The 22081-nt window shown below is 40.2% G+C and overlaps 1 protein-coding gene across 2 annotated transcripts in view; it reads right to left on the bottom strand.

The window, feature by feature from the left end:
- Window positions 1–5665: 5665 nt before the first annotated feature.
- The window catches only part of VLDLR (very low density lipoprotein receptor), a 30297-nt gene continuing 13881 nt past the window's right edge, over window positions 5666–22081 (bottom strand). Inside the window, exons 6-19 of one of the 2 annotated variants that reach the window (XM_075278938.1) lie at window positions 20715–20837; window positions 20482–20604; window positions 16943–17062; window positions 16265–16390; window positions 15952–16123; window positions 14852–15076; window positions 13565–13683; window positions 12560–12699; window positions 12345–12486; window positions 12103–12249; window positions 9530–9589; window positions 8253–8330; window positions 7933–8102; window positions 5666–6402 (exon numbers count right to left, since the gene is read on the bottom strand). In XM_075278938.1, coding sequence (XP_075135039.1) covers window positions 6367–6402; window positions 7933–8102; window positions 8253–8330; window positions 9530–9589; window positions 12103–12249; window positions 12345–12486; window positions 12560–12699; window positions 13565–13683; window positions 14852–15076; window positions 15952–16123; window positions 16265–16390; window positions 16943–17062; window positions 20482–20604; window positions 20715–20837 — 1781 coding nt within the window. In that variant the 3' untranslated portion in view covers window positions 5666–6366. The remainder of the gene's footprint in view (window positions 6403–7932; window positions 8103–8252; window positions 8331–9529; window positions 9590–12102; window positions 12250–12344; window positions 12487–12559; window positions 12700–13564; window positions 13684–14851; window positions 15077–15951; window positions 16124–16264; window positions 16391–16942; window positions 17063–20481; window positions 20605–20714; window positions 20838–22081) is intronic. The other variant, XM_075278929.1, reaches the window with a different exon arrangement.

Here is a 22081-nt window from a genome sequence, read left to right as displayed (position 1 = left end):
TCTGCAGTGGCCTAAGGAAAGGAACTGGGACATCACTCACATGCCTAACCTGTGCTGTCCTGATTCCTTTCCTTAGGTTGCTGATTGATCCCAGCAGTCATGTGTGGCAGGGACTTCCACGAGAACATAGGAGCCGCTGGACTGGACAGCTGTGGGAAACACTGGATCATGGGGACAGGCGAGTGTTTTTGTTTTCTCTTAATTCTTCACCTTCCCCAGCCTCCTTGGAAAAAAAAACTAATTCCTGGACAAGCCCTTTAATCCCTTCCCACCTCAGTCAGTTTTTGACTCGATTTTTCAAATCTGACATGTTACTTTATGCGATAATCACTTTAGAACATTTTCAATTACCAAAATGGTTTTGATATTGTTTTTTTCGTGACACATTGTACTTCATCTTAGTGTTAAATTTTGGTCGACGTGTTTCATTATGAGAAAATAGAAAATTTGGTGGAAATTTTGAAAAATATGCAATTTAAAAAGTTTGAAATGATTTCTTTTCATACACGGTCATACCACCCAAAATTAGTTCATGAATGTAATGTACCACATCTTTATGTTGGCATCAAACGTTAATTACCCTTTAATTTTTTTTTTACAAAGATAAGACTTGTAATTGATTTGTAATGCAAGCTCTCGGAGTATACAGGCCAGAAGTAGTCCCAATGCAAACATGCTATCGGAACTTACCAGTGTCGTTGGCGTGGAGACTTAGGGAAGGTGGATGGATCGTGAAGACGAAACAGCAGTGAGGCGAGTACCGTCGGGGAGTGCGGTGGGCTGGAGAGAGTAGTTCGGGTGCTGCAGCCTACGGTGGAGGCGCAAAATGGTGGCGTGCTGGAAACACATTCTGTAGGTGGCTAAGATGCGCATGCTCCTGGCAACACAGTGGAGTGGCTGGGTGGGCAGTGTCGCGGATCGTCAGCATATAGCTCAAACAGGTCCCAAGAGATTCACACTGCCCAGACACTTGGTGTCATTAGACCACTGAAAAGGGGAAGAAGTCTCCAACAGACTGAACTTGCTGGGAGAGTAAGACATTAATGGCCACACATTTCTGGAAATTAATTTGAACGTTGGCAAGGTTACAGAACCTGTGACATTCGGACATCAAATGTGGGAACGAGGAGGGATCCGAAAGGAAAAGTAAAAGATCTGCGACAATCTTCACGTGTCTACCACCAACCTGTGGGAGTCATGTTTAGATAGCTCTTCTATTGTGAGGGCTGTCTTGTCCTACCACTGTAGGCAGAAATTAATTAGCTGTTTATTTTGTCTTGTTGACATGTTAGTGTAGTAAAGTCCCCTAATGAGTGGTGTGCGACTACCAGGAAGTGTAGGGAGATAGGGACCACTAGCTTCTCTACAGGGACAGCTTGGTACTGCCCTTGTCAGGGCGGGAATCACTGGGGTTCAGGGTAAACCATTAGAGTTGATATTAGGGATTGTCCTTTGTCTTCCTGTGGTGCACCCTCTACCATGGTTTTTCCTGACTTCAGATTTTTGATAAGACCATTTCGAATTAGTACTTTTCGATATCACCCGACAGACTGGAAGTATATACACACCTTGTGGTATTCTCATATTGGAGAGACCATTCCAGTTTTATACCATCTGTAAATGCAGGTGCTTGGGGCTGGTTGTCAGGCAAGTAAAACACACATGAAGCTTGGTCTTCAGGTTCACACTGATGGTGGGTTTATTATGTGCAATTCACAAAGTTCAAACATAAACAGCTTTCTTCAGCAAAAGGAAAAACAACAGGCTTACTTCAGCCACAAGGCAGTGCAGTCCACAAACTTAGCAGGCTGGCCCTTTTGGTTCTCCACAGCTACACGGGGTTTGGGTCCTCAGCTCTCAATGGCAGCAGCAGCAATGAAAGTCAGAGACACACCCTCCTGACTTCACAGGGTTAAGGCTCCAAATGTGCTGCACGAAAACTCAGGGCCAGAGCTTGGAACCTGGGTCTATGACTACACCCAAGACCCGGAACTGGACTGATCCCTTACCTAGTGGCGAGGAGCCATCTCAATGGGATATACCTTCCCTCCACTTGCCTACACATCATATTGTGTATTACTTTCAGTGTCATCTCCTTGACTACCATTGTGGGACACTTGAGGGTGTTTTTACATTTTTGTCTTCTTTTAGGGACTTTTTTACATTAAGTTTTAATATTTGCATCAGTGCATGGTATTATTGTGATTGTTGTATATGGTATGTCTTGTGTGTAGTGGGGATATGCTAGGTACAACAATATATAGGGTTGTAAAATGCTGAATTATAAATAAAATTATATATTTAACACATCTCATGGCTATATGCTAGACATTTACCCCATATCTTATGCATAAGTTTAAAACTGTTTGCATGGAGAGGGCAGTTTATATACTTACACAGTTCATTATTCACCTTGAACCAAACAGCTATATAGTCATACTTCCTGACTATATTCTATATCCCATCCACCCCCCTCCCCCAATTAAATCTTAATTGTAAATTCTCCATTTCTATATATTTGTGTGACTTATCTGAATATATTGTATAAAAATTCAAGTATAGCACTAGTCTGCAACCAAATTGGTTCAGACATGGGGTGCCGATATCGAAAATGGTGCTCAAATTTTGAATTTGGCTCTTATTTTCATGATAGACGTGCTTTTGATATTTCTCAGTCTTTAATACTGCATCATCCACTAGAACTGAATCATCTCATAATGATCCTAATGCAACTTGGATTTCAGATGTCAGTGGCAGATTATGTTCTGATTTCTATATTCTGGGACAGTCCAAAGCATCTTACCCAATTCTTCAAGGAGGGTGATCTTGCTGCATGCAATAACCTTTGCAGAATATTTAGCGATTCATCCAAGCTGAGTCTTAAGGCACAATAGGAATGCACGACCATCAGTTCCATTTGGTTTTGCAGTTCACATGAAGGAAACATAACATGAAGCTGCTTTTGATATGCATGAACTATGATCTGTGGAGCCTCTGGGGTGACTTGAAGGTGGTTGTGCTAGTGCTTGGTCTCCAGGGTGGATACAGAAGTACTGCTGCTTCCTTTATAAATAGGACAGTCGTGCAAAAATCAGACAACTACAGAGATTGGCCACTCCAACAATCACTGCAGTCATGGACTAAAAAAAAATAAAAATCCCCTATGTAGGTTTCCAAGGTTGAGTGAAGCAAAGATGGAGTCTTTATTGGTCCTCAGATGCTTCAATATGTTTTTCTGTTTGCTGCATGGGAGGGATTTTGGTTAGTAGTAAATTTCCTGGGAAATGCCAAGGCAGATAACTGAAGAGTTGGTGGAAAAGCTCAAGACATAATGGTGAATAATGAACATTGAGCGATTTCACAAGGAAATTGAGACTATGGGGAGAAAAAAAAAAAAAATATATATATATATATATATATATATATATACACATATATACACACACACACTGTCTCTCTCAGGCTAAATGGAACCAGTCAATGTTTGCAGACTACTGCTGGACAGTTAGAGACAATCCAATGACTGAATACAAGAGACGTGAGAAAGTTGAGTAGCCAACGAATGAGGACCTATATTGCAGAGTTCAATAACCCATTAGCCTAAATATGATTATAACTTGTAAGAGTACTTCGACAAGTCTAAATTATATAGTGGATTTTAAATACAGCCAAGCTTCTTCAGAATATATTTCAAAGTTATATGAACAATTAACTTGCAAGTCTATGATTGCAGAAGTCACAAATATATACACAATGTAACAGTAAAGCAAGGATAGTAATTGAGCCAATTAAAAGTAATCTTGAATTGTGCATAAAAAAAAAAAAATTGCTCATTTCTGAACCAAACAACTTTTGAAAGTTTGTAGACTTGTGGTCTTTATTCTGTATATATTTCTCAGTGTTCTGTTTTTGTATAGTCTGACGAGGGTCTAGACTGACCAAAATGTTCCTGTATCACTCTGCATTACTACTTATCACTGACAGGTAGTTACTCACATAAAGACTAAATCACTGTAGGAGTAAATAAAATATAACTTAATAATCTTTCTTAAAAATGGCCTTAATTTATTTAATGTTTTTATTCCCTCAGGAAGTGTGAGGGAAAACTTATACAATAGGTGGTGGATACATCAGGGACCATATATTGTATTTATCCAGTTAGGATACGTAGCCCATGAATAGTGCTAATAGGGCTAGTGTAACTATACCCTAAGTGGCAACAATGTTAACATAGGCAATTGGAGCATACTTCAGATCAGTAGGGCATTGTGTGAGGTGTAGTTGAGTGGAATACAGCTTGTGAGAACGTGAGACTGTACTGTATTGAATATCCTCCGTTTCAATATAGCTCCTGTTGTCATTATCATATACGGGGGTTAATTTGTCAGTAACAGAGACTGCTCACAGAGCTTTCACCTCCAGTACCTCCCTCTGGCCTTACTCACAGCCTATGTGGAACCACTAGGGATTTGTATCTAGATTTCCTCGCACCTGATTTCATCTAGAGTTCCAAGGATATATAGGTGTACTGGGGCATACCAGATTAGCTCCTGGCACACCATCAGGGAATGAAACTGTTAATGGCTGTACCAGACAGGGATTGACTTTATTGGTTACCCTTTATCAATGAGGTCATAGTACAGTTTTTTTAAAAAAAACATTAAATAAATTGAGGCCATTTTTAAGAAATATTATTAAAAGTTATATTTTATCTACTCCGTGATTTTTTTCTACATTACTACTGGTGAATAAACCACATTTATGTTACTCTATTGTCTACAAAGTCTGTTACAAGATGGACTGGTTGGCAGCGCTGCACCTCCCATGAGGCGACCGCTTCAGGCGGCGCTATGCCAGGGCCTCAGGGAGGGTGGCATTTTTGCTAACCTAAGCCAGTCCAGGACAAGCTGTCCTGGACTGGCTTAGCACCGAGCTAAGTCACACCCCTGCTCCGCCCCCTCCTCCCAGCAGGGGGGGGGGGGCGGCTTTCTGTAGTTCGCCTCGAGCAGCAAACGGAAGGATCACCCCTGCTGGTTGGGACCCCACTTTGTAATTTGATCGAGTACCATCTACACCTTACTGTAAAATTGTGGTGGATGTTGGGAAGGTATAACTTTTCAGAGCAATCCTTTTACCCTAGATTACAACCACCAGTATCATGATTTTTAAAAAAGTTTTGCAAGTATAATTCTGGTTTTAATCATTGACAAAATATTTTGCACTTCATTTCATAATTCCCTAATGCAAAAATTCAGAGTTAGTATAGGATAGATGTACAGAATATTAGCATAATAAGTATGAACTTTGACATACTAGTCTACAACTCAAAACTCTTGCACCTAAATTGGTAAGTAGAGGATGAAAAGTTGGTGTTGCCAAAAAACCTCAGCACTTTGCAGAATGAATAGTTTAATGACTTAGAAGTCATTGGAAACTGGAGAATATTCATGTGACTTACTGATCAATTTGTTACACTTGTCCTGCCAAGAAGAAATCCATTCTACTTGCCTTGATTTTGTATGAGAAGGACAAAGACCAGAGAAGGATGCAATGAATCTGAGACTTCAGTAATTAGACACCGGAATCATTCCATATGTGCCCATTTCATTATGTGCTTGCCAACACTCTGGTTCCATTCAAAAAATAAAAAATTGATAAAGACAGATTTATAGTAAATCATTTTATTTTCAAAAGAATCCAGTGTTTGATAGGGAATTCACCCCCTGTATACCTCTAGAAAAAAGGTCAGTCAATACACATTTACAGCTGCATTCACGCATACAAAATTGTTTAAGGTTAAGAAGTTATTTGGCAATTTCATATGAATAACCCGTTTTGTTTTTAGTCTATTGCCATTGCCCCAACCAGTCAAAACAAAAAAACAAGACCCAGTGTACAGAAAAATATTTACAATCAAAAAGACTTCAAAGTGCTTCAGAATAGTGATTGTGTTTTCAGAGATATGTACAACTGCCTATACATTTATGTACAGGTGAATTCACTATATATAGCACAGAGTATCATTGCTGGGATATGGCTTTTATGGAAAGTGCTTTATACAGTACTTGGCCTGTGTGGGAGTGAAGGATTGCTAATACTGAAAATCATAAATAAGAGGTATGGGGGCTATGGATGAAATGGTAACCTTTTCAAAAGCTGAACAAGCTTATTAAGAAATATATACAAAAGGTTTCCATTGCAGGTTTCATTCATAACAGCTGTGTCACACATACAAAATAGTCACTTCCATAATTGGGGCAGGATGCGTTCAGCTTCTGGACTGGTTACCACTTAGAACCAAAAGAGTCCTGTTGAAGCGGTGTAGACTGAAGGAGGATGGTGAATGCCAACTATGTATAGCCGGGCTCATGACATGTCGTCTTCTGTATTTACAACCGATATCTGGTGAAAAAAAAAACAAATGAAGTTGCCATTTACTTGTCTTGTTAGTGATATCTGCACATAGACAACCTCTCACCTTTCTACATTTCCTACAGAAGATATTTAGTGTCCATTGTATTCAATCTTAAGTTAGACCACTGATTACACAATAGTCATCTCTTCCCATTACCTTGAACTGGGCATTTGAACCTTTGAGGCTCAATTAGGATATAGCTGATCATGTATCTATATGTCGGGGGGGGGGGGGGATTTCTAACCCCTTCCCACCACATATTTTAGACTTCTAGCTGCAAAAATGTTTCACTTAATCTACAGGTAATTAAACATTTTGCAGAGTTTCAAAGATTGTCAAAATATCTTGGTCAGTCTTGTTGTCTTGATCAGTTGCCAGTGGATACAACCACAAATGCAGGAACTCTAAGGTCAGAAAATCCACCCTGATTTATTGTGATAGGAATACAGCCATTGACCAAATGAATGGTCACCCAGCCAATTTCTCCTGACTCCACCATAATATTTCTTATCATGAGAATGGAATAAATGCCCTCAGCATGCCCAGTCAATGATGCTGCCAAAGGGATGGTTAAGTTACCAAGATGCCTGATCCTCCTACTTCCCCATGTCATTAGGGAAAAATGAGACCATCTGCCAGGACAGGAGATCACCCTACGCTATAGGTAAAGCCAGAAAGAATTGGCTAACTTAGGGGACATTTATAAAGTGAATGACCACCTTTACAATGGAAAGTGTTGTTTTGAAGTTACAAGTCTAAGGCTGCTGCTGCTCTCAAGCACTAACCGTTCAGACACTCTTGTAGAGTGGGTTTAGATCAACTTTTCTGATCCAGTGGACCGCTGCAACCCCCCCCCCACAATACTGTACACATAGTATGATATTCTAATGCTGATTTACAAGAGCTGCATCTGTGAGGGGGTAGTTCATGCAGCATGATTATGTATGCCATTCTGGCTAGATCATAATCATAGCCTGAGCCAAACATGACAGGTAGGCTCCTGGTGTAACAGCTAGGGATGGTGAGAGGTCTGCAGCCATTTAACCCCAGAGACTGCAGTTAGTGGCCATGGAAGGCAATTTCCTGAATAGCATTTTGGGAATGCCAAGAATTCCAGGAGGAAAGTCAATTTTTGCCACTTTCCTGTGACAACTGGTGACTCGCTACAGTTTCTCATATGTCCATTGAACTTCATGCTCTCCTATAGGAATGCAACAACTAACACTCAGGAATTGGTAATGGGATCATTGATTATGCTCATATGAGCCCCCCCACCCCAACTCAGAATAACCCTGCTCACTTTGTCAGTAGAGCAGTTATGAGTCACTGGAGGGCATGTCCATCACTACAGAAGACAAATGAAATGGTTACTGGGTATTTTCCTACAGATTATAGCAGATAGCTGGAGGAATCACCTGCAGGACAGTCTGCTTCTTGTCAGTCCATTCAAAAAGTAAGGCCATTTAACAGAACCCTTGAAGCACTTAAGGCACCCCTGAAAGTGTAAAAGCACTTACTGCTGGATACGTGTGTCCTATGTTGCTGCTGTGCCGTCCAATATCTATTGTGAGGTCCTCTTCTGTTGTCTTAAGGTATACGGGATTATCAAAATTCATGCTTTTCATGTTCTTTCGCTGCCAGTTACGCCACATAAGGTAAGCACCCGATGCTACCATAACTAGTAACACTAGAGAAAAAAAAAATAAATCAAAAGTTTTACACTTTAAGCTTGTCCAAGCAATTTTTTTTTTTTTTTTTCATTTTAAATGCATTTTTAAGGGGATTGGGGGATAAGAGGTGGAAACTTGATGTCCTGTTTCGCTCTTCAGATACTTACAGATGGGAAGAATTGCCCAAGCTGCAGATGCACTCTTGGTAGAACGTTCCTCATATATAGAGGTGTCACTATTGGGTTCTACAATAAAAAGAAAATTAAAGATTGATGAATGCGTTTAAGATCATTGGGGTAGTTAAATTTCCCTTCAATGATCTGTCTTAACTGCATTTCATATTTCATGAAAGTTCATGGCAAAATATCTTTATGTTTTATGCAAATAGTTAATTTTTCTCAAATACAAGCAATTAATTTTGCAGCTTTAAAGCTGGTCTAAATTTAAGCTTAGTGGCGAGTCTTGTCCTGATGCCAATGGGTAAGACCATAAATACAGGATTTTTTGAGAGAGCCTTCTCAGAAACCCAGCCATGTTTTTTTCTTCAAATTGTGGCCAGGTTATCTTATGCACGTAATCATTGCTGGGTTCTGAGAAGTCCCACACCATAGAACATCCCTACATTTGCTGCACATTCAGCATGACTACAGTCAGACGATGGCTAACGTAAAAGCACTTCATCTCTGTGCTCCTATTCAATGAATGGGAGCAGAGTCTATAACAAGTCACTTGGCTGCAGTCATGCTGAATGTGCAGAAGGAATGGACCGCCAGTTCTAGCTTTGTGGTCTAACCAAGATTATCAGAGAATTCATTATTTGTAATAACCTTAAAGGAAATGGCATTTAACCTGTCCGAGGCTGGCTTGAGGACTTCCACAAACAAAATGAAACAAATGTTTGGCCACAAACAGGCCATTATACGAAGGTACACTTGAGAAACTACATGTACAGAGAAATGGTTGAATGTACAAGATGTATTACACAGTACTATTACTTTGATATAACCACCTAAAACTGCATTGACCACTGTGGGTGGTCTTAAGGATTGTCAGCATGTATAGAGGAACTGAATCTTACAGGAAGACTCCCCTTCATAGGATTTTTCACTAATATACACTTTGGTTAAAGGGAGAAGTCTAAAACTGTAGAGAGAAAAGGCAACTGCTTTTGCTGCATTGAAACGAATGCAGAAAACTTGCCGAACTGCATAGAATTAAAGAATATTCTCAGCAACATTGTTTTTATACTCAGTCTTTGGAAAATTAAATCCTTATACGATGGCTTTAGAAAAGCAATACCCTTCAGAGCAGGATGCTTGAAGTTTTAAGAGCCCAGACTGCTAGTTCTAGAAGACCGGCTTTATTTTGTAGAAGAGGGTCACTAGAATTCACCAGGTTAGGAAACTGATAACTAGTATCTAAAAGAGTCATACTAAGCACTTACCCTCTGGAAGTGCTTTTTCAGGATGTAATCCTATAGAAATGGTACTACGGTCTTCACTACCTTTAAACAGACAAAAAGTTTATTCTCAGAGTAGTTTATATAAGCTATCAGAAAAGGTTAAAGGACATTAATAATTAGGGCCGACCTAAGCCAAAAGAGCCACAAGTCAGGATCACATTTACACGAGTATGTGAATCAGACACGTCAAGGACACATTGAAAATCCCTTAAAACAAAATGAATACGTGTACAGATGACAGTGACTAAGCCTTAAATCCCACATTGAACATGAATTTGTGCAATACACAACAAAGCCCACTAACAAGCCATGGCTATTATAGGAAAGTTGGAGTGCGTTTTTCTAAAAATAGGTTTTTTGTTTTTTTTTTTTTTTTTTTTTTTTTTTTTACACACGTTACAATTTAAAAAGACACCTTGGGAATTTATAGTGCCTTGAAAGTATTCCTACCCCTTGAACTTCACATTTTGCCACCTTACAACCACAAACATATGTATTTGTTTTGGCCAATCACTTCAAATTTCAAGGTAGCACATAACTGAAATGGGATGAAAATGATACAAGGCTTTCAAAATTTTAAGTCAAATCTGAAAAGTGATGTGCACAAATATTCACCCCCTCCCCCTGTACCCTGATAACCCTAAATAAAATCCAGTTCAACCAATTGCCTTCAGAAGTCACTTAGTTATTAGAGTCCAGCTGTGTGTAATTCAGTCTCAGTATAAATACACCTGTTCTGTGAAGGCCTCAGTGGCTTGTAAGAGAACACTAGAGAACAAACTGCATCATGAAGACCAAGGAAGTTACCAGACAGGTCAGAGATAAAGTAGTGAAGTTTAAAGCAGGGTTAGGTTATAAAAAACATTTTCCAAGCCGTTTGTCTATTTAAAGTTTAAATAAAACATTTTAATTTGTGGTTGTAAGGTGAGAAAACATGAGAAGTTCAAGGTGTATGAACATGCTTGCAAGGCACTGTTAAGAGTAAAGATAAAAACCCATCAGCTACAAGTCTTTCAACCTTCAGGTAATGAGGTATCAATATAGAAAAAATTTGACAATGGATTTTTTCCAAGAATCCATCTCCACACATCTATTCAAATCTATTGCCTAGTTAACTGATTAATTGCCATATTCTGTGAGGTGGTAAACACCGCATCTTTGGAGTCAAGTAGTGTCAAACTTATACTGAAGTTGCTAAATTCTGCATCAGCTTTTCCAGCAGTATCCTCCTTGTATACACAAATTAGTAACTCAGCTGTTCAGTGGAGGAGGAAACAGAACTCTGCAATATACCGTATTTTTCGGACTATAAGACGCACTTTTTTCCACAAAATTTTTGGGGAAAAGAAGGGTGCGTCTTATAGTCTGAAGGTGGCGCCTGGCATCCGCTGTAATAGAGAGGCGGAAGCCGGTAAGTGATAGACGCCATTACAGGTGCCTGCGACATCGCTGCGCTCCTCTGCCCCGCATGAAGCCAGCAGCGGCAGGGGCTCCTCCGTCCCCCCGCCGCTGGCTTCATGCAGGGGAGAGGATCGTAGCGATGTCTCAGGCCCCGGCGTCCATCCCTCCCCGGCATCCGCCTCTAGTACAGCGGATGCCGGGTCAGTATCAGCAGCCCCTTCTCCCCCGGGGCCGGTCCCCACCGGCCCCGTACCTGTAAAGTTGCAGGCCGGCTCCTGCGCGGCGATATCGCAGGAGCCGACCTGTTCGGGTGACAGCCGGGAGCCTAATGAGGCTCCCAGGCCTGTCACTGCTATATATTAGTATTGCGGCTGGGTCTATGACCAGCCGTAATACTAATACACAGAATGTCCCATAGACGGCAATACAGTTGTATTGCCGTCTATGGGACTTGCGATCAAGTGACCGCAGGTTCAAGCCCCCGGGGGGGGAATAAAATAGTAAAAAAAAAAACCCGCTTTAAAAATATGAAATAAATAAAAGTTCTAAATCAGCTCTTTTTTTCAATAAAAGGTGATCTAAGCAATAGATATCCCCCAAAATGGTATAGCTAAAAAGTACAGCTGGCCCCGCAAAAAAAAACGCTCTATGCATCCCCGTACAGCTGCAGGGTCACCTGTCAATGTGGCCTTGCAGCTGTTGCAAAACTACAACTCCCATATATTAAATATTTTACCAGTTTTTGCTTCAAAATTTTTTTTCCCTATTTTCCTCCTCTAAAACCTAGGTGCGTCATAGTCGTTTAGAAGTTTCTGGCTATATTAGAAAGACATTTCATTAGAAGTCTTCACAGTTGTGCTGCCAAGTCAGATGTTCTCTGCACAGTAAAGTGTAAATTGTGAGCAGCTAACTCCAAAATAACCCTTATATGTGGAGACTGAACGGACCCTGCATTAGAGAGCAAATGTTGAACTGAGGAGCTCCTCGAAGTGCAAGTCAGAGTTATTTACCAATTCTACTTAGCAGTTTCATTATAAGCTGCAGAGCAGCTGTGGCTCCTGTGTAGTGTTGGAGAGGTCCTTACTGCACCTTGGCACCTGCCCAACTTGTGTATCCAACCCCCTCCAGCTACACCCCTGGTTTAAAATACATACCTCTTCTACACTTTCGGTCATCATAAAGTTGTAAGCCAGTCGGGCATACACAGGTATATTTTGGAGAGCGGTCATTTATCTGTGGAGCAGGCACGCACAGATACTCACATCCACCATTGTCAAGTCTGTCATTACACCAGTTTTTACCTGTTAAAGAGATGCTCGAGTTATGGTTTACAGAATTATTGTGCATTTCCATAGGAGTAACCAAAATTTCAAATTACACAATAAAAGCATTTTACCTGGAGGCTGGATGAGTTCATGATACACAATGATATCTTGAGCATCATTTAAGTTGTTCACCAAGGTTTCCAATTCTTGCCCAGTAAACTTGTTGGCACCATAGATTGCTTCATTCTCACCATCAATCCAATAGACCCTATCCTAGAATCAAAATAAATGTATATAGACAGCTGGTAAAGTGCAACCAATGTCCTTGGCAGGGCTTTGCATTTACCTCAAATATAGTAAGTGCAAGAGGATAAGCGAGAAATTCATAAGACTTCAGAATAATCCGTCGATCTTGTCCACTAAGGTCCACACTACAGAGTTGATGCAGTTTCAAGTCAAGCCAGTAGAGGCGACTTTTTACCAAATCTAAAAATAAAAAAGTTGAAGATAAATTTACACCCTAGTTCAGTGGAAAGGTTTTCGGTAGAGAAAAGATTTAGGATACAGCAATGCAAAAAGTCATTTTTTGGAATGAGCTGTAGTTTAGATTTACTCTTGGGGTCCATTTAACCTTTTGATTACTTATCCCAGTATAAAAGTGATGCTAACTTTATGAATTAGGCATTGCTGTATTCATACTTACCCAAAGTGGTTTTGACAAGTAAAGTTGTGCAAGAGGTTTAACACTAAAGATTGTGCCACTTCCCCAAACAGGGACCTGCCCTTGCCATGCCCAACAGTCCTACCAGATTTGTCGTTTGCACCAGAAACTTTGGCATCAATTGGAATATGCACGCTAACTACAAGCAGCATTGTGCGCTTCATTTATGAAGTGACATAGGCCCCATATGAAATGTACATCTCCTGGCTCTAGGGCCAAGACTGGTGTAAATCATGCCATAGGCCATAAATTTTACCCCCCCTTCCCATTCTAAATAGCCTGGAATTAGTCTGTCATTTATTAGTGACAGTACCTGTGACCCAAGAACTGAATATAGTTAGTTATATCCAGGTACAGTATCAAACCCCCTTTCTAGAGGTGGCCACACTGATCAAGCCACATGTCATTATCCGCACCTGGCTGCTACTTACTGCTTCATTTGAATTTAAAAGGCAAGTGCAAATCCAGTGTCACATGTCGGCCTTGTTAAATAATGACCCATTGTGTTAAGTCTGGGTAAAGTAAGCCTCAGATCATGTACTGGGATATGCTAAACCCAAGACTAAACCAGGCTATACTTTCGCATGACCATATATACACTACAAGAGATCAGTAATGGCTAGGGCTTACCCAATGCAATACCACTTGGTCGCTGTAGGTCAGTTGTCACGAGTTGCTGTCTGTCCATGCCATTCATTCCAGCCTTCTCAATTTTTGCAGGCTCACCCCAGTCTGACCAATAGATGAACCTACAAACCAAAACCATTAAATTGAACACAAGCAAAACTCACATTGGTTAGATGGCTTCACTTAAGTGATGCTGGAATATTAGTGTTCTGTAAATGTCAAGGGCAAAATTTTGTTTGAGACTAGGCAGTGCATGTAGTCTTCTGGTATTCCACCATTAATGGCAACTGCTTTGATTCTAGTGCCAGCTTAAGGTTCTCATCTCAGGGATCAGGATGGGGGTGGGAAGCAGTTATGCCAGTCTTGGCTGGTTCTGGAGTTTTCAAGCATGGTGTCAATTTGCCAAGTAGTGCTCTTCTGCAATGTGTAAGCAGCTCTCAGAATGAAGACTACAGAGACTGTAGATGAGTGGTGCCATCCTGGTTTCTGCAAGTTACAGTATGGAAACAACATAAGCCAATGTGCTGAGAAGTTTCAGTAGCTCCCAGTCTCCATTATGAGAAGAGTCTAGAAAAATTCTATGGGTCAGGATGTGAATGCAGTTATTGCCACTGTTATAGGAATAACCCTTTAATGCCACTTTGGTACCAATGTTGCCTTTCTAAAGAAAGGTATAGCAGGAAAGTGGAGATCAAACTAGTCCTAGTACCATGCTAAACAAGCCTTTATATTTACAATACGTGTGCCGTTTCCATGATTGACATTTTAATATGCAAGTCACGCTAGGGTCACTAGTGCTTGGCTCTGTTCTTTGGATCTGCTTGGGGATCCAAAAAACAGAAACCTATTCCACTTAGAGTAGTTACCTGCAGAATTGTTTTGTTTTTTTTGTTTTTTTTTAAGTGTTCTGCTGGAAAATAAGTTGGGCTTTCCATTGAGCTAGTCCTAGTACCTTAAAGCTCACGTTTGTGCCAAGAACCATTTTCCCAGGTACTTTTGCGCTGTGTTTTGTTAGAGGAAGACAGGGGGTTGGGGACATCAGTTTAGGATCTTAGTGTGGAGAGTACTGTGAAGATCACTACTGAGTAGAAGATTAGATAGCCTGTGCATTACATGGCTAGTTCATCACCTTCAGGGATAACTATGTAACATTGTTTTCTCAGTGGTTGTGCTGTAAATTCAGTTCATCTACAGGTTACAGAGCCTCCGAAGCAAGCAACCCATTTAAAAGCTGCTAACTCATCTACTGCAGGGAATATTGCATGTATTTAATAAGTTTATTGTACTCACCCTGAAATGGGATCAACAGCGATAGAGGATGGCTCCTTCAGACCAGTGTTGAATAAGACTTTTTGCTTTGACCCATCAAAGTTGGAGATAGATATGGTCTTTAATCCAGTATCTATCCAATAAATATTCTTGTAGATCCAGTCAACAACAATGGCCACAGGACTATGGAGTCCATCTGTAACTTTCATGTAGCTTCCTATACCATCCCGGCTATCCACTGACGCACTAAAAAGATAAAGTCTGATAGCTGTAATGTCTCCAGTTTCAAGTCACATGTATTAGGACAGAATATTTGTATCTCTGGGCATAAGCAGCATGATGTGGACAGGGACCTAAACCCATTTACACAATATGCACATAGGAGGAAATACTGTAATGCCATTGCACAATAAAATTACAGGAATCAAATGACCAATTATATCAATGCCTACTTTCTGCAAATGCTATGACGCATAAGATCAGACCCAAGATGTAATCTGATCTTTATAGAAAGCTCTCTAGGCTAACAGTTATATTTTAATTGCTGGCTGACAATAGGAGTTACAGGACTTTGAAGATATCTAAGCAGACTTTTTGCAAATAAGAATGGATAAGTTATTGCTGGCATGAGGCCAGTTTTTTTTTTTTTTTTTTTTTTTTTTAAGTTCCTGGGTGGTAATTGTCATTTTTTTTTTCATTGAATAAATGAACATTGTAATACAAGTTTAGCTACAGTAGAATTTGATAGTTGTGAGCAACACCACATCTCAGACATTTGCAGCATACAAAGTGTCAGATGTGGGACCCATATCTATATCCCCCCCCGTGGAGGGAGAGGTGCACATTCTGCTTAGTACATATGCACTTCCACCTCTGTTGACAGCAGCCCTGTGGGAATCCAACCCTGTTCAGAATGGGTACAGTACAAGAACAGGATCTGAATCTAAGACACTTCAAGTTTAAAAGAAAAAAAAAAATCCACAATGCTAAAATTTCACTTTATATTTATTAAGAATGTTGCATTTTCAGAAGCATCACTGTTACCTTAAACATGCATTTGTAAGTCAGTCCTGTGAGATTTTAATGAAACAGTGACGTCCTTATCACAAGTATGAACATACCGAAATATTGCCTTCTGAATTGAGTCAGTCCAGAACAGACTGTGTCCCGAGATGTCTGCATCAAGCGCTACAGTGTGCCGCAGCTGCTGTACAATAGGGACATACTCCCTCCTCTCGAGGCCAACCTTACGGATATCTCTGCGATTTGTGAATATCAGGCTAGGTTCTCTTCCTATATGAAAAGGACAATAAAAGAGCTTTACTAAAAACAGTAACTACACCAATGCTTTCTCTGAATGGATAACATTCAGCCAATACATGAACATTATGCAACCTCACCATCTGCTCTACCTATACAAGTCTTTAGACTCACCTACTGCCTTACAGACACCAGTTGACAGATCCATTTGATAACCTTTGCTGCATTCACACTTGTATCCTCCTTTCAGATTAACACATATCTGGCTGCAAATTCCTGGATTTTGACACTCATCGATATCTAAAAGCATAAAAAGATATATAATCATTTTTTTAGGTGTACTACATTGAGTCCTTTATGATCAATAGAGGTGTTCCATTTAAAACAATAAGTGAACTTGGCAGCTCCTCTGACTAGCAAGTTATTGCCATCATCTAGTTTTGTGTTTACAAAAGAAAGTATTTGTAAATTGTAACTGCTTAGATAGTGGCCATTGAGCTCTGTAAGACCAGAAAAAAAAAAACAAAAAAAAAAAAACACCCAACCGAACATTTAGTATGGGACAGAAACCTTTGGCACGCCACTTGTGAAACTTCCTGCATGAACTGTTCACTTCTGTTGGTGTTTTGAGGACAAAGCAGCAAGTATGCATGCCTGTACTTTCATAAGAGTTCAAGTGCCAAAGGTACCTGTCTTAAGCTAGGATTACCCCTTTGGGAGATGCCCAAGCAGACCCCCTCAACAGAAATTTATTATATATATATATATATATATATATATATATATATATATATAATGGAATTTTTATATGCAGTCAAGATCAGCTTTGATACTGAAGGATCACCATCTTACCTCCACATGTTTTTCTGTCAATCAGTTCAAAGCCAGCTGGGCAGTCACATTCATAGCCAACCACCAAGTCACGGCACAAGTGAGAGCAGCCGCCATTATTCACCAAACATTCATTCAAGTCTGAAAAAAATATAAAATAGAGAAATGAGATGGTTGGGTGCATTTCACAACCTGCTATAAACTGACTATTAAAGACTTATATGCAGAAATTCACTACTACATGATTGAACCAGTGTCGAAACCACAGTGGGCTAAAAAAAAAACCCATACAAAACTTTACTTTCACAGCAGTTAACTATCTACAAAGTGAGTAAATGTGCTTCATAACTAGATGGCTGTTTCTAGGGAGCTGGGAAGGATTCTTTACACCAGGTTCTGGCTGGAGCCAAGTGATAGGGCATATCCCAATTCATTCCAGACAGGTGACTTGTTTGGCACCAATGACATCACAGGCCAGTGATTAGCTGTGACTACTGCATCCAGTGCCAAAATGTAATGGGCAACATGCCACCGGAACAGAGGGAAGTTCTTAAATACAGAGTTGCTAGCTTTTTTCCCCCCTCCCTTTCCTCAGGACCAAGACAGTCCATGTCCCATGTTTCTTCCCTGCCATCTGAAAGCTGTAACTCCTTCCCCCCCCTTCCCCCAATAAAATGCTATCAGGGGAAATTTTTGGGACAAATTGTTTTTGGGGGTTAATTCTTTAATTCTATTTTTGGGAAAAATTACTAGCCAACTTTAATTTTAGCATGAGTTGTACAAGAGCTTTTTTTTGTAGCATGACCATTGGTACCATTATGGGTTGCCCAAGGCCATTTGATTGACATACATTTTCACTGTAAAAAGCTTAAAGGACTTAATATATTTATCTCAGTTCAGGTAACAAGAGGCAAGTTAAATAGATTTTTAAAAGCTTAGATTTTTTTAGGCCTTTGGAAACTTGAACATGTGATTGCTCATACAATATAATGTAGTACAAGGCTACTGTATTGCCTCACAATTTTCCAGGTCTATTACATGTGCCTTCATTAGGCTTCTCTTAGACATCTGAAAAGCCCTTCATAACTGCTAATCTGTAAGAGAAGCAGACAAAATGGCTGGTATAACCTTTAGGTGCTGGACCCATTGTATTACACTGGGTGGTTGGGGGGGGGGGGGGGGGGGGGACAAAAAAAAAAAAAAAAAAAGCCATTTAGCTTTTTCAGCAAAATATCAGTATTCAAGTTTGTTCATTTAAAGTTGCCATTTACCTAGAAAATAATGTGGCGCAGGTCTGATATAGCAGCACTACCAGCTAGCACCTACCAAACATGGCAATTCAGCTTTCATGCAAATAAGAGCTGGATGCATGCCTAAGCTCTGAACTTTGCTCTAAATCCATGAGCAAAGCACTCTTGCAAGTTCAACATGAATAAGTCTAACTTTGGAGCCCTGCTTTCATATAAATCTGCTTATTCAAGGTAGCGATTAGGATTAGAACCAGTTTACTGCAGAGATTCTAAACATTACCACCAGTTTACATTGAGCTGTAGTAACCAGTCCTGCTGCCTGGGTTGGCATGTCCTGGCCTCAAGTCATTTGCTCCTTTTGTGCTCTGGCCCAGGAGCTGTAGGTGCGATGTGATGTCACTCACATTGCAGCCTCTGCTCTAAGTCTTCAGTGAGCAGCAGCGAGTATCAGTTTTGTTGAACTTTGGCAGATGGTGGGTGCATTAGACAAGGGGAAACATTAGTGTTCCCCTCCAGTTTAGTGTCCTTGTCCCACAGCTTGTTTTCCCCACATGCTCCCCCAGTTTAAATTGGGGTAGCTGGAGGGGACATTAATCTGTGGGTGCAAAAGGATAGGGAATTTATAGTTTGGGGCAATATTATAATGGAGTATAACATTACATTGACTGTAGGCACATTATACTTTGTAGGGACACAAATTGATGGGAATGGGTGGAGTCAATGTAGAAGAGGGTGGAGCTAAATTTGCCATGCAAAAGTTTGACACCTCGTGTCAAAATAAGTTAACAGTGAAAGATAATTTCATCTTCAGATTGGTTATAAAGGCATAAAGTTATAGATTTAACAAGTATAATTTTAAGCAATGTCAGTGTATGTTTGAGTACAATTTGAGTGAAAGTAGTACCTTGCAGGAGTTTGGGAACACTTGTAGATTTGGGTGTTCATCACCTTGACCAAGGTCTAGGACCTTAGTTAGGAATATGACTTGTTCATCATTGTTAGGAAAGGCCAAGTAATGCAAGTTTTACACAAACCATGCACACACCTAAACAAGCCTGATTCATTTGGGAAACAAGTCCTGTGGACCGATAAAATGGAACTCTGGTCACAATGATCAGTTATGTTTGAGAAAGGGGGGGGGGGGGAACTCAGGAAAAGAACCTCTACAGCCACTAAGCATGGGGGTGGACCAATCTTGTTTTGGGGTTGTGTTGCAGCCAGTGGTATGGGGAATGTTTCATAGCTAGTGAGAATGGATTCAATGAAATTTCAGAAAAATTCTTGAAACCATCTGTAAAAAAAAAAAAAAAAAGCTGAAATTGAAAAGATGGCTTCTACAAACTGATGATACTAAACACAACTGCATCCCACCTTAGACTACCTAAAAAGACAAATTGAATGTTTTACCATGGCCCTCAGGTCCAGATATGAACATTGGAAATCTGTGGCTAGACCTCAAGAGCAGTGCATGCAAAACCCAGGAATGTCACAGAACTGAAAGACTTTTCCAAGTAAGAATGAAATGACTCAGCTGGCTACAAAAAGCCTTTACAAGTTGTGACACTTGTTAAATGTGGTGCTACTCTGTACAAACCATACAGGCTGCCCAAACTTGCATTGGGACATTCATTTTACATTTTCAAAATTACAAAAAAATGAGTTTTCAAAAATCATTGGGAATGTGTCATCTTTAAGGTTATGCTGTTTGAAATTTTATCTTGAACTTTCTCAACTGTTCAAAGCAGTCATTGTGACCAGACTTTTGCATGCCACTGGACACTGTCCTTTTAAAGTGGGAAGGTACAGTAATAAGGCTGTGTTCACAGGATGTTTTTTGGAGCACAGTTGAAGATTAAAATTTAGGCTTTTTACACTAGCCTAGTCATTGTTCTGGTTCATTGAAGACATATTGCTCAGTATGTGACAGGTGAACCAGTAGACAACGAACAGACACCATTAGGTCTAATGGAATTTGTCAGGTGCCCAATTGAAGTTGCCAGAAAGACTGACTTCTAGCACTTTTGGATGTACACTGAAAAGTCCCCAAATAGAGACTGAGATGTGAACATGGTATTTTGCATTTTTAGTTAACTATAAAGGTAAAGTGTGCCCTCAAATGTTTTTTAACATGTGCATTTTTTAACTTTTGCAAAAACATTGTATTTGTGCAGTTCGAGAAGGGCATTTTGTACTTTGCATTTCAAAAGACAGCAAGGCAAGATTTGAGAATACTCTACTTTCAGAAAAACTGTCCATTGTGCAAATGCAGTGTAAAGTAAGCCACTACAAACACCAACACAAGATACTTACTACACTCCTTTGCAGGTTCATCACTCCAGTCTTTACAGTCGTTTTTCTCGTTGCACACCTTATGTATATCGATACATTCCCCAGATTTGCACTTGAATTTTCCAGGCCCTGAACACTGATTGACTGAAGACGCCAGCCAGTACAAGGAAAATGAAGAACCATGAGACAGGCACTTATTGCTTTTTCTGGACAGACATAACACTGCAAATAAAGCCACTTTATTTTGTGCCCACCATTTTTACAGCGAATTTCATCAGTGCCATCAAGGCAGTCTCTCACACCATCACATTGCCTTGTACCATGTATGCAGTTTCCATCCTCACATTTAAATTGATCTGGCTGGCATGTATGAGATGCTGAAAATAAAAAATAAAAAAAGTTACCCAGTGTTCTAGTCAAAATACATACAGCACAAGTAGATAAAGTTACTGCCTGCAACACCAAAACTAAAAGCTGTGTATAATTACAAGAGGATGATCAGTAGTAATTCAGCCATCTAAGGCTAGGTTCACACCTGTGCCTGATGTGACTGGGGGATTCAGTTCCCCATTCCACTTTAAAAATGTGGAGAGAAGAGTCCTGTAAGCAGTGCTTTTCTCCACTTTTCAGGTAGCAGTCAGAAGGGCCCCATTATAGTCTATTGGGTTTGACGTTCAAAAGGTCGTTTTTGTTTTTTTTTTTTTTTTTTAAGCAGCTCAGGTTTCCGTTCAGGGAGTCCACATGGGGACTTGAAGGGAGACCCAAATTCAGGTGTGAACCTAGTAAGACATTACATTTTCATCAACCAATGAATAGCCATGTAACCACTGCAACTGATCAAGATACCCCCCCCCCTCCCCACGACTTATGCCCTACCCCAGTGGCAAGTTCAAAATTTGGCAGCGGTTTGAAAGGTGCCCCTGCCCCTTCATTCAGCCCAAGTGGCGTGCTGAAGCTAGTGCTGTCTTCAGCCATCTCTGGCAGACTCATAATGAATAGAGCAAGGGTACACCTTTCCAACCTCCATGCCTTTTAGACACTGATCTTGTGATGGTTTGGTGAAGGCATCTCAGCATTTTGAACCCTAATAACTTGCCACATTCCCAGGATAGAGGGCAAGTAGATATGGTGGAAAAACACCTTCAAGTGTTTAGTCTTAATTTGTTAGATCATACCATATAATGAATGACAGCAAAAGGGTTTAGACCAAGGGATTAGCCAAAATCTCATAGCATCACCAGGTATGGAAAATATAGAGTTGGTCCTTTAATCATAAACTCACAAATCTTGAAATGAAGAAACTACAGTTTGTTGTTTGCTTAAACGAGAACAGTTCTGCATAAAGTAGGGCTCCTTCTCCCTATGGCAGTTTGCTGGCTTCTTCATTCTACCACCCAACTGTTTACTACAATGAAGAGCCTACCATGAGTGATCTGCTTCTAATCAGATAGCATCTAGGGCAAATTCAGTTTTTTTTGCAGGAGGGTTTTAAATTTGAGTTTAGACTTCTGTGCTTACCAATTATGCATTAAAGCTAAAGACAAGTACCCCCACAGGAAGGAGTCCTGCTTGATCTTGCCACAGAGCCATGACTCAGGCCAGCCAGACTTACAGAGTATTA

This window comes from Leptodactylus fuscus, chromosome 1 (assembly GCF_031893055.1).
Source record: "Leptodactylus fuscus isolate aLepFus1 chromosome 1, aLepFus1.hap2, whole genome shotgun sequence".
Classification (NCBI taxonomy): Eukaryota; Metazoa; Chordata; class Amphibia; order Anura; family Leptodactylidae; genus Leptodactylus; species Leptodactylus fuscus.
This window is presented reverse-complemented; position numbering and strand designations above follow the sequence as displayed.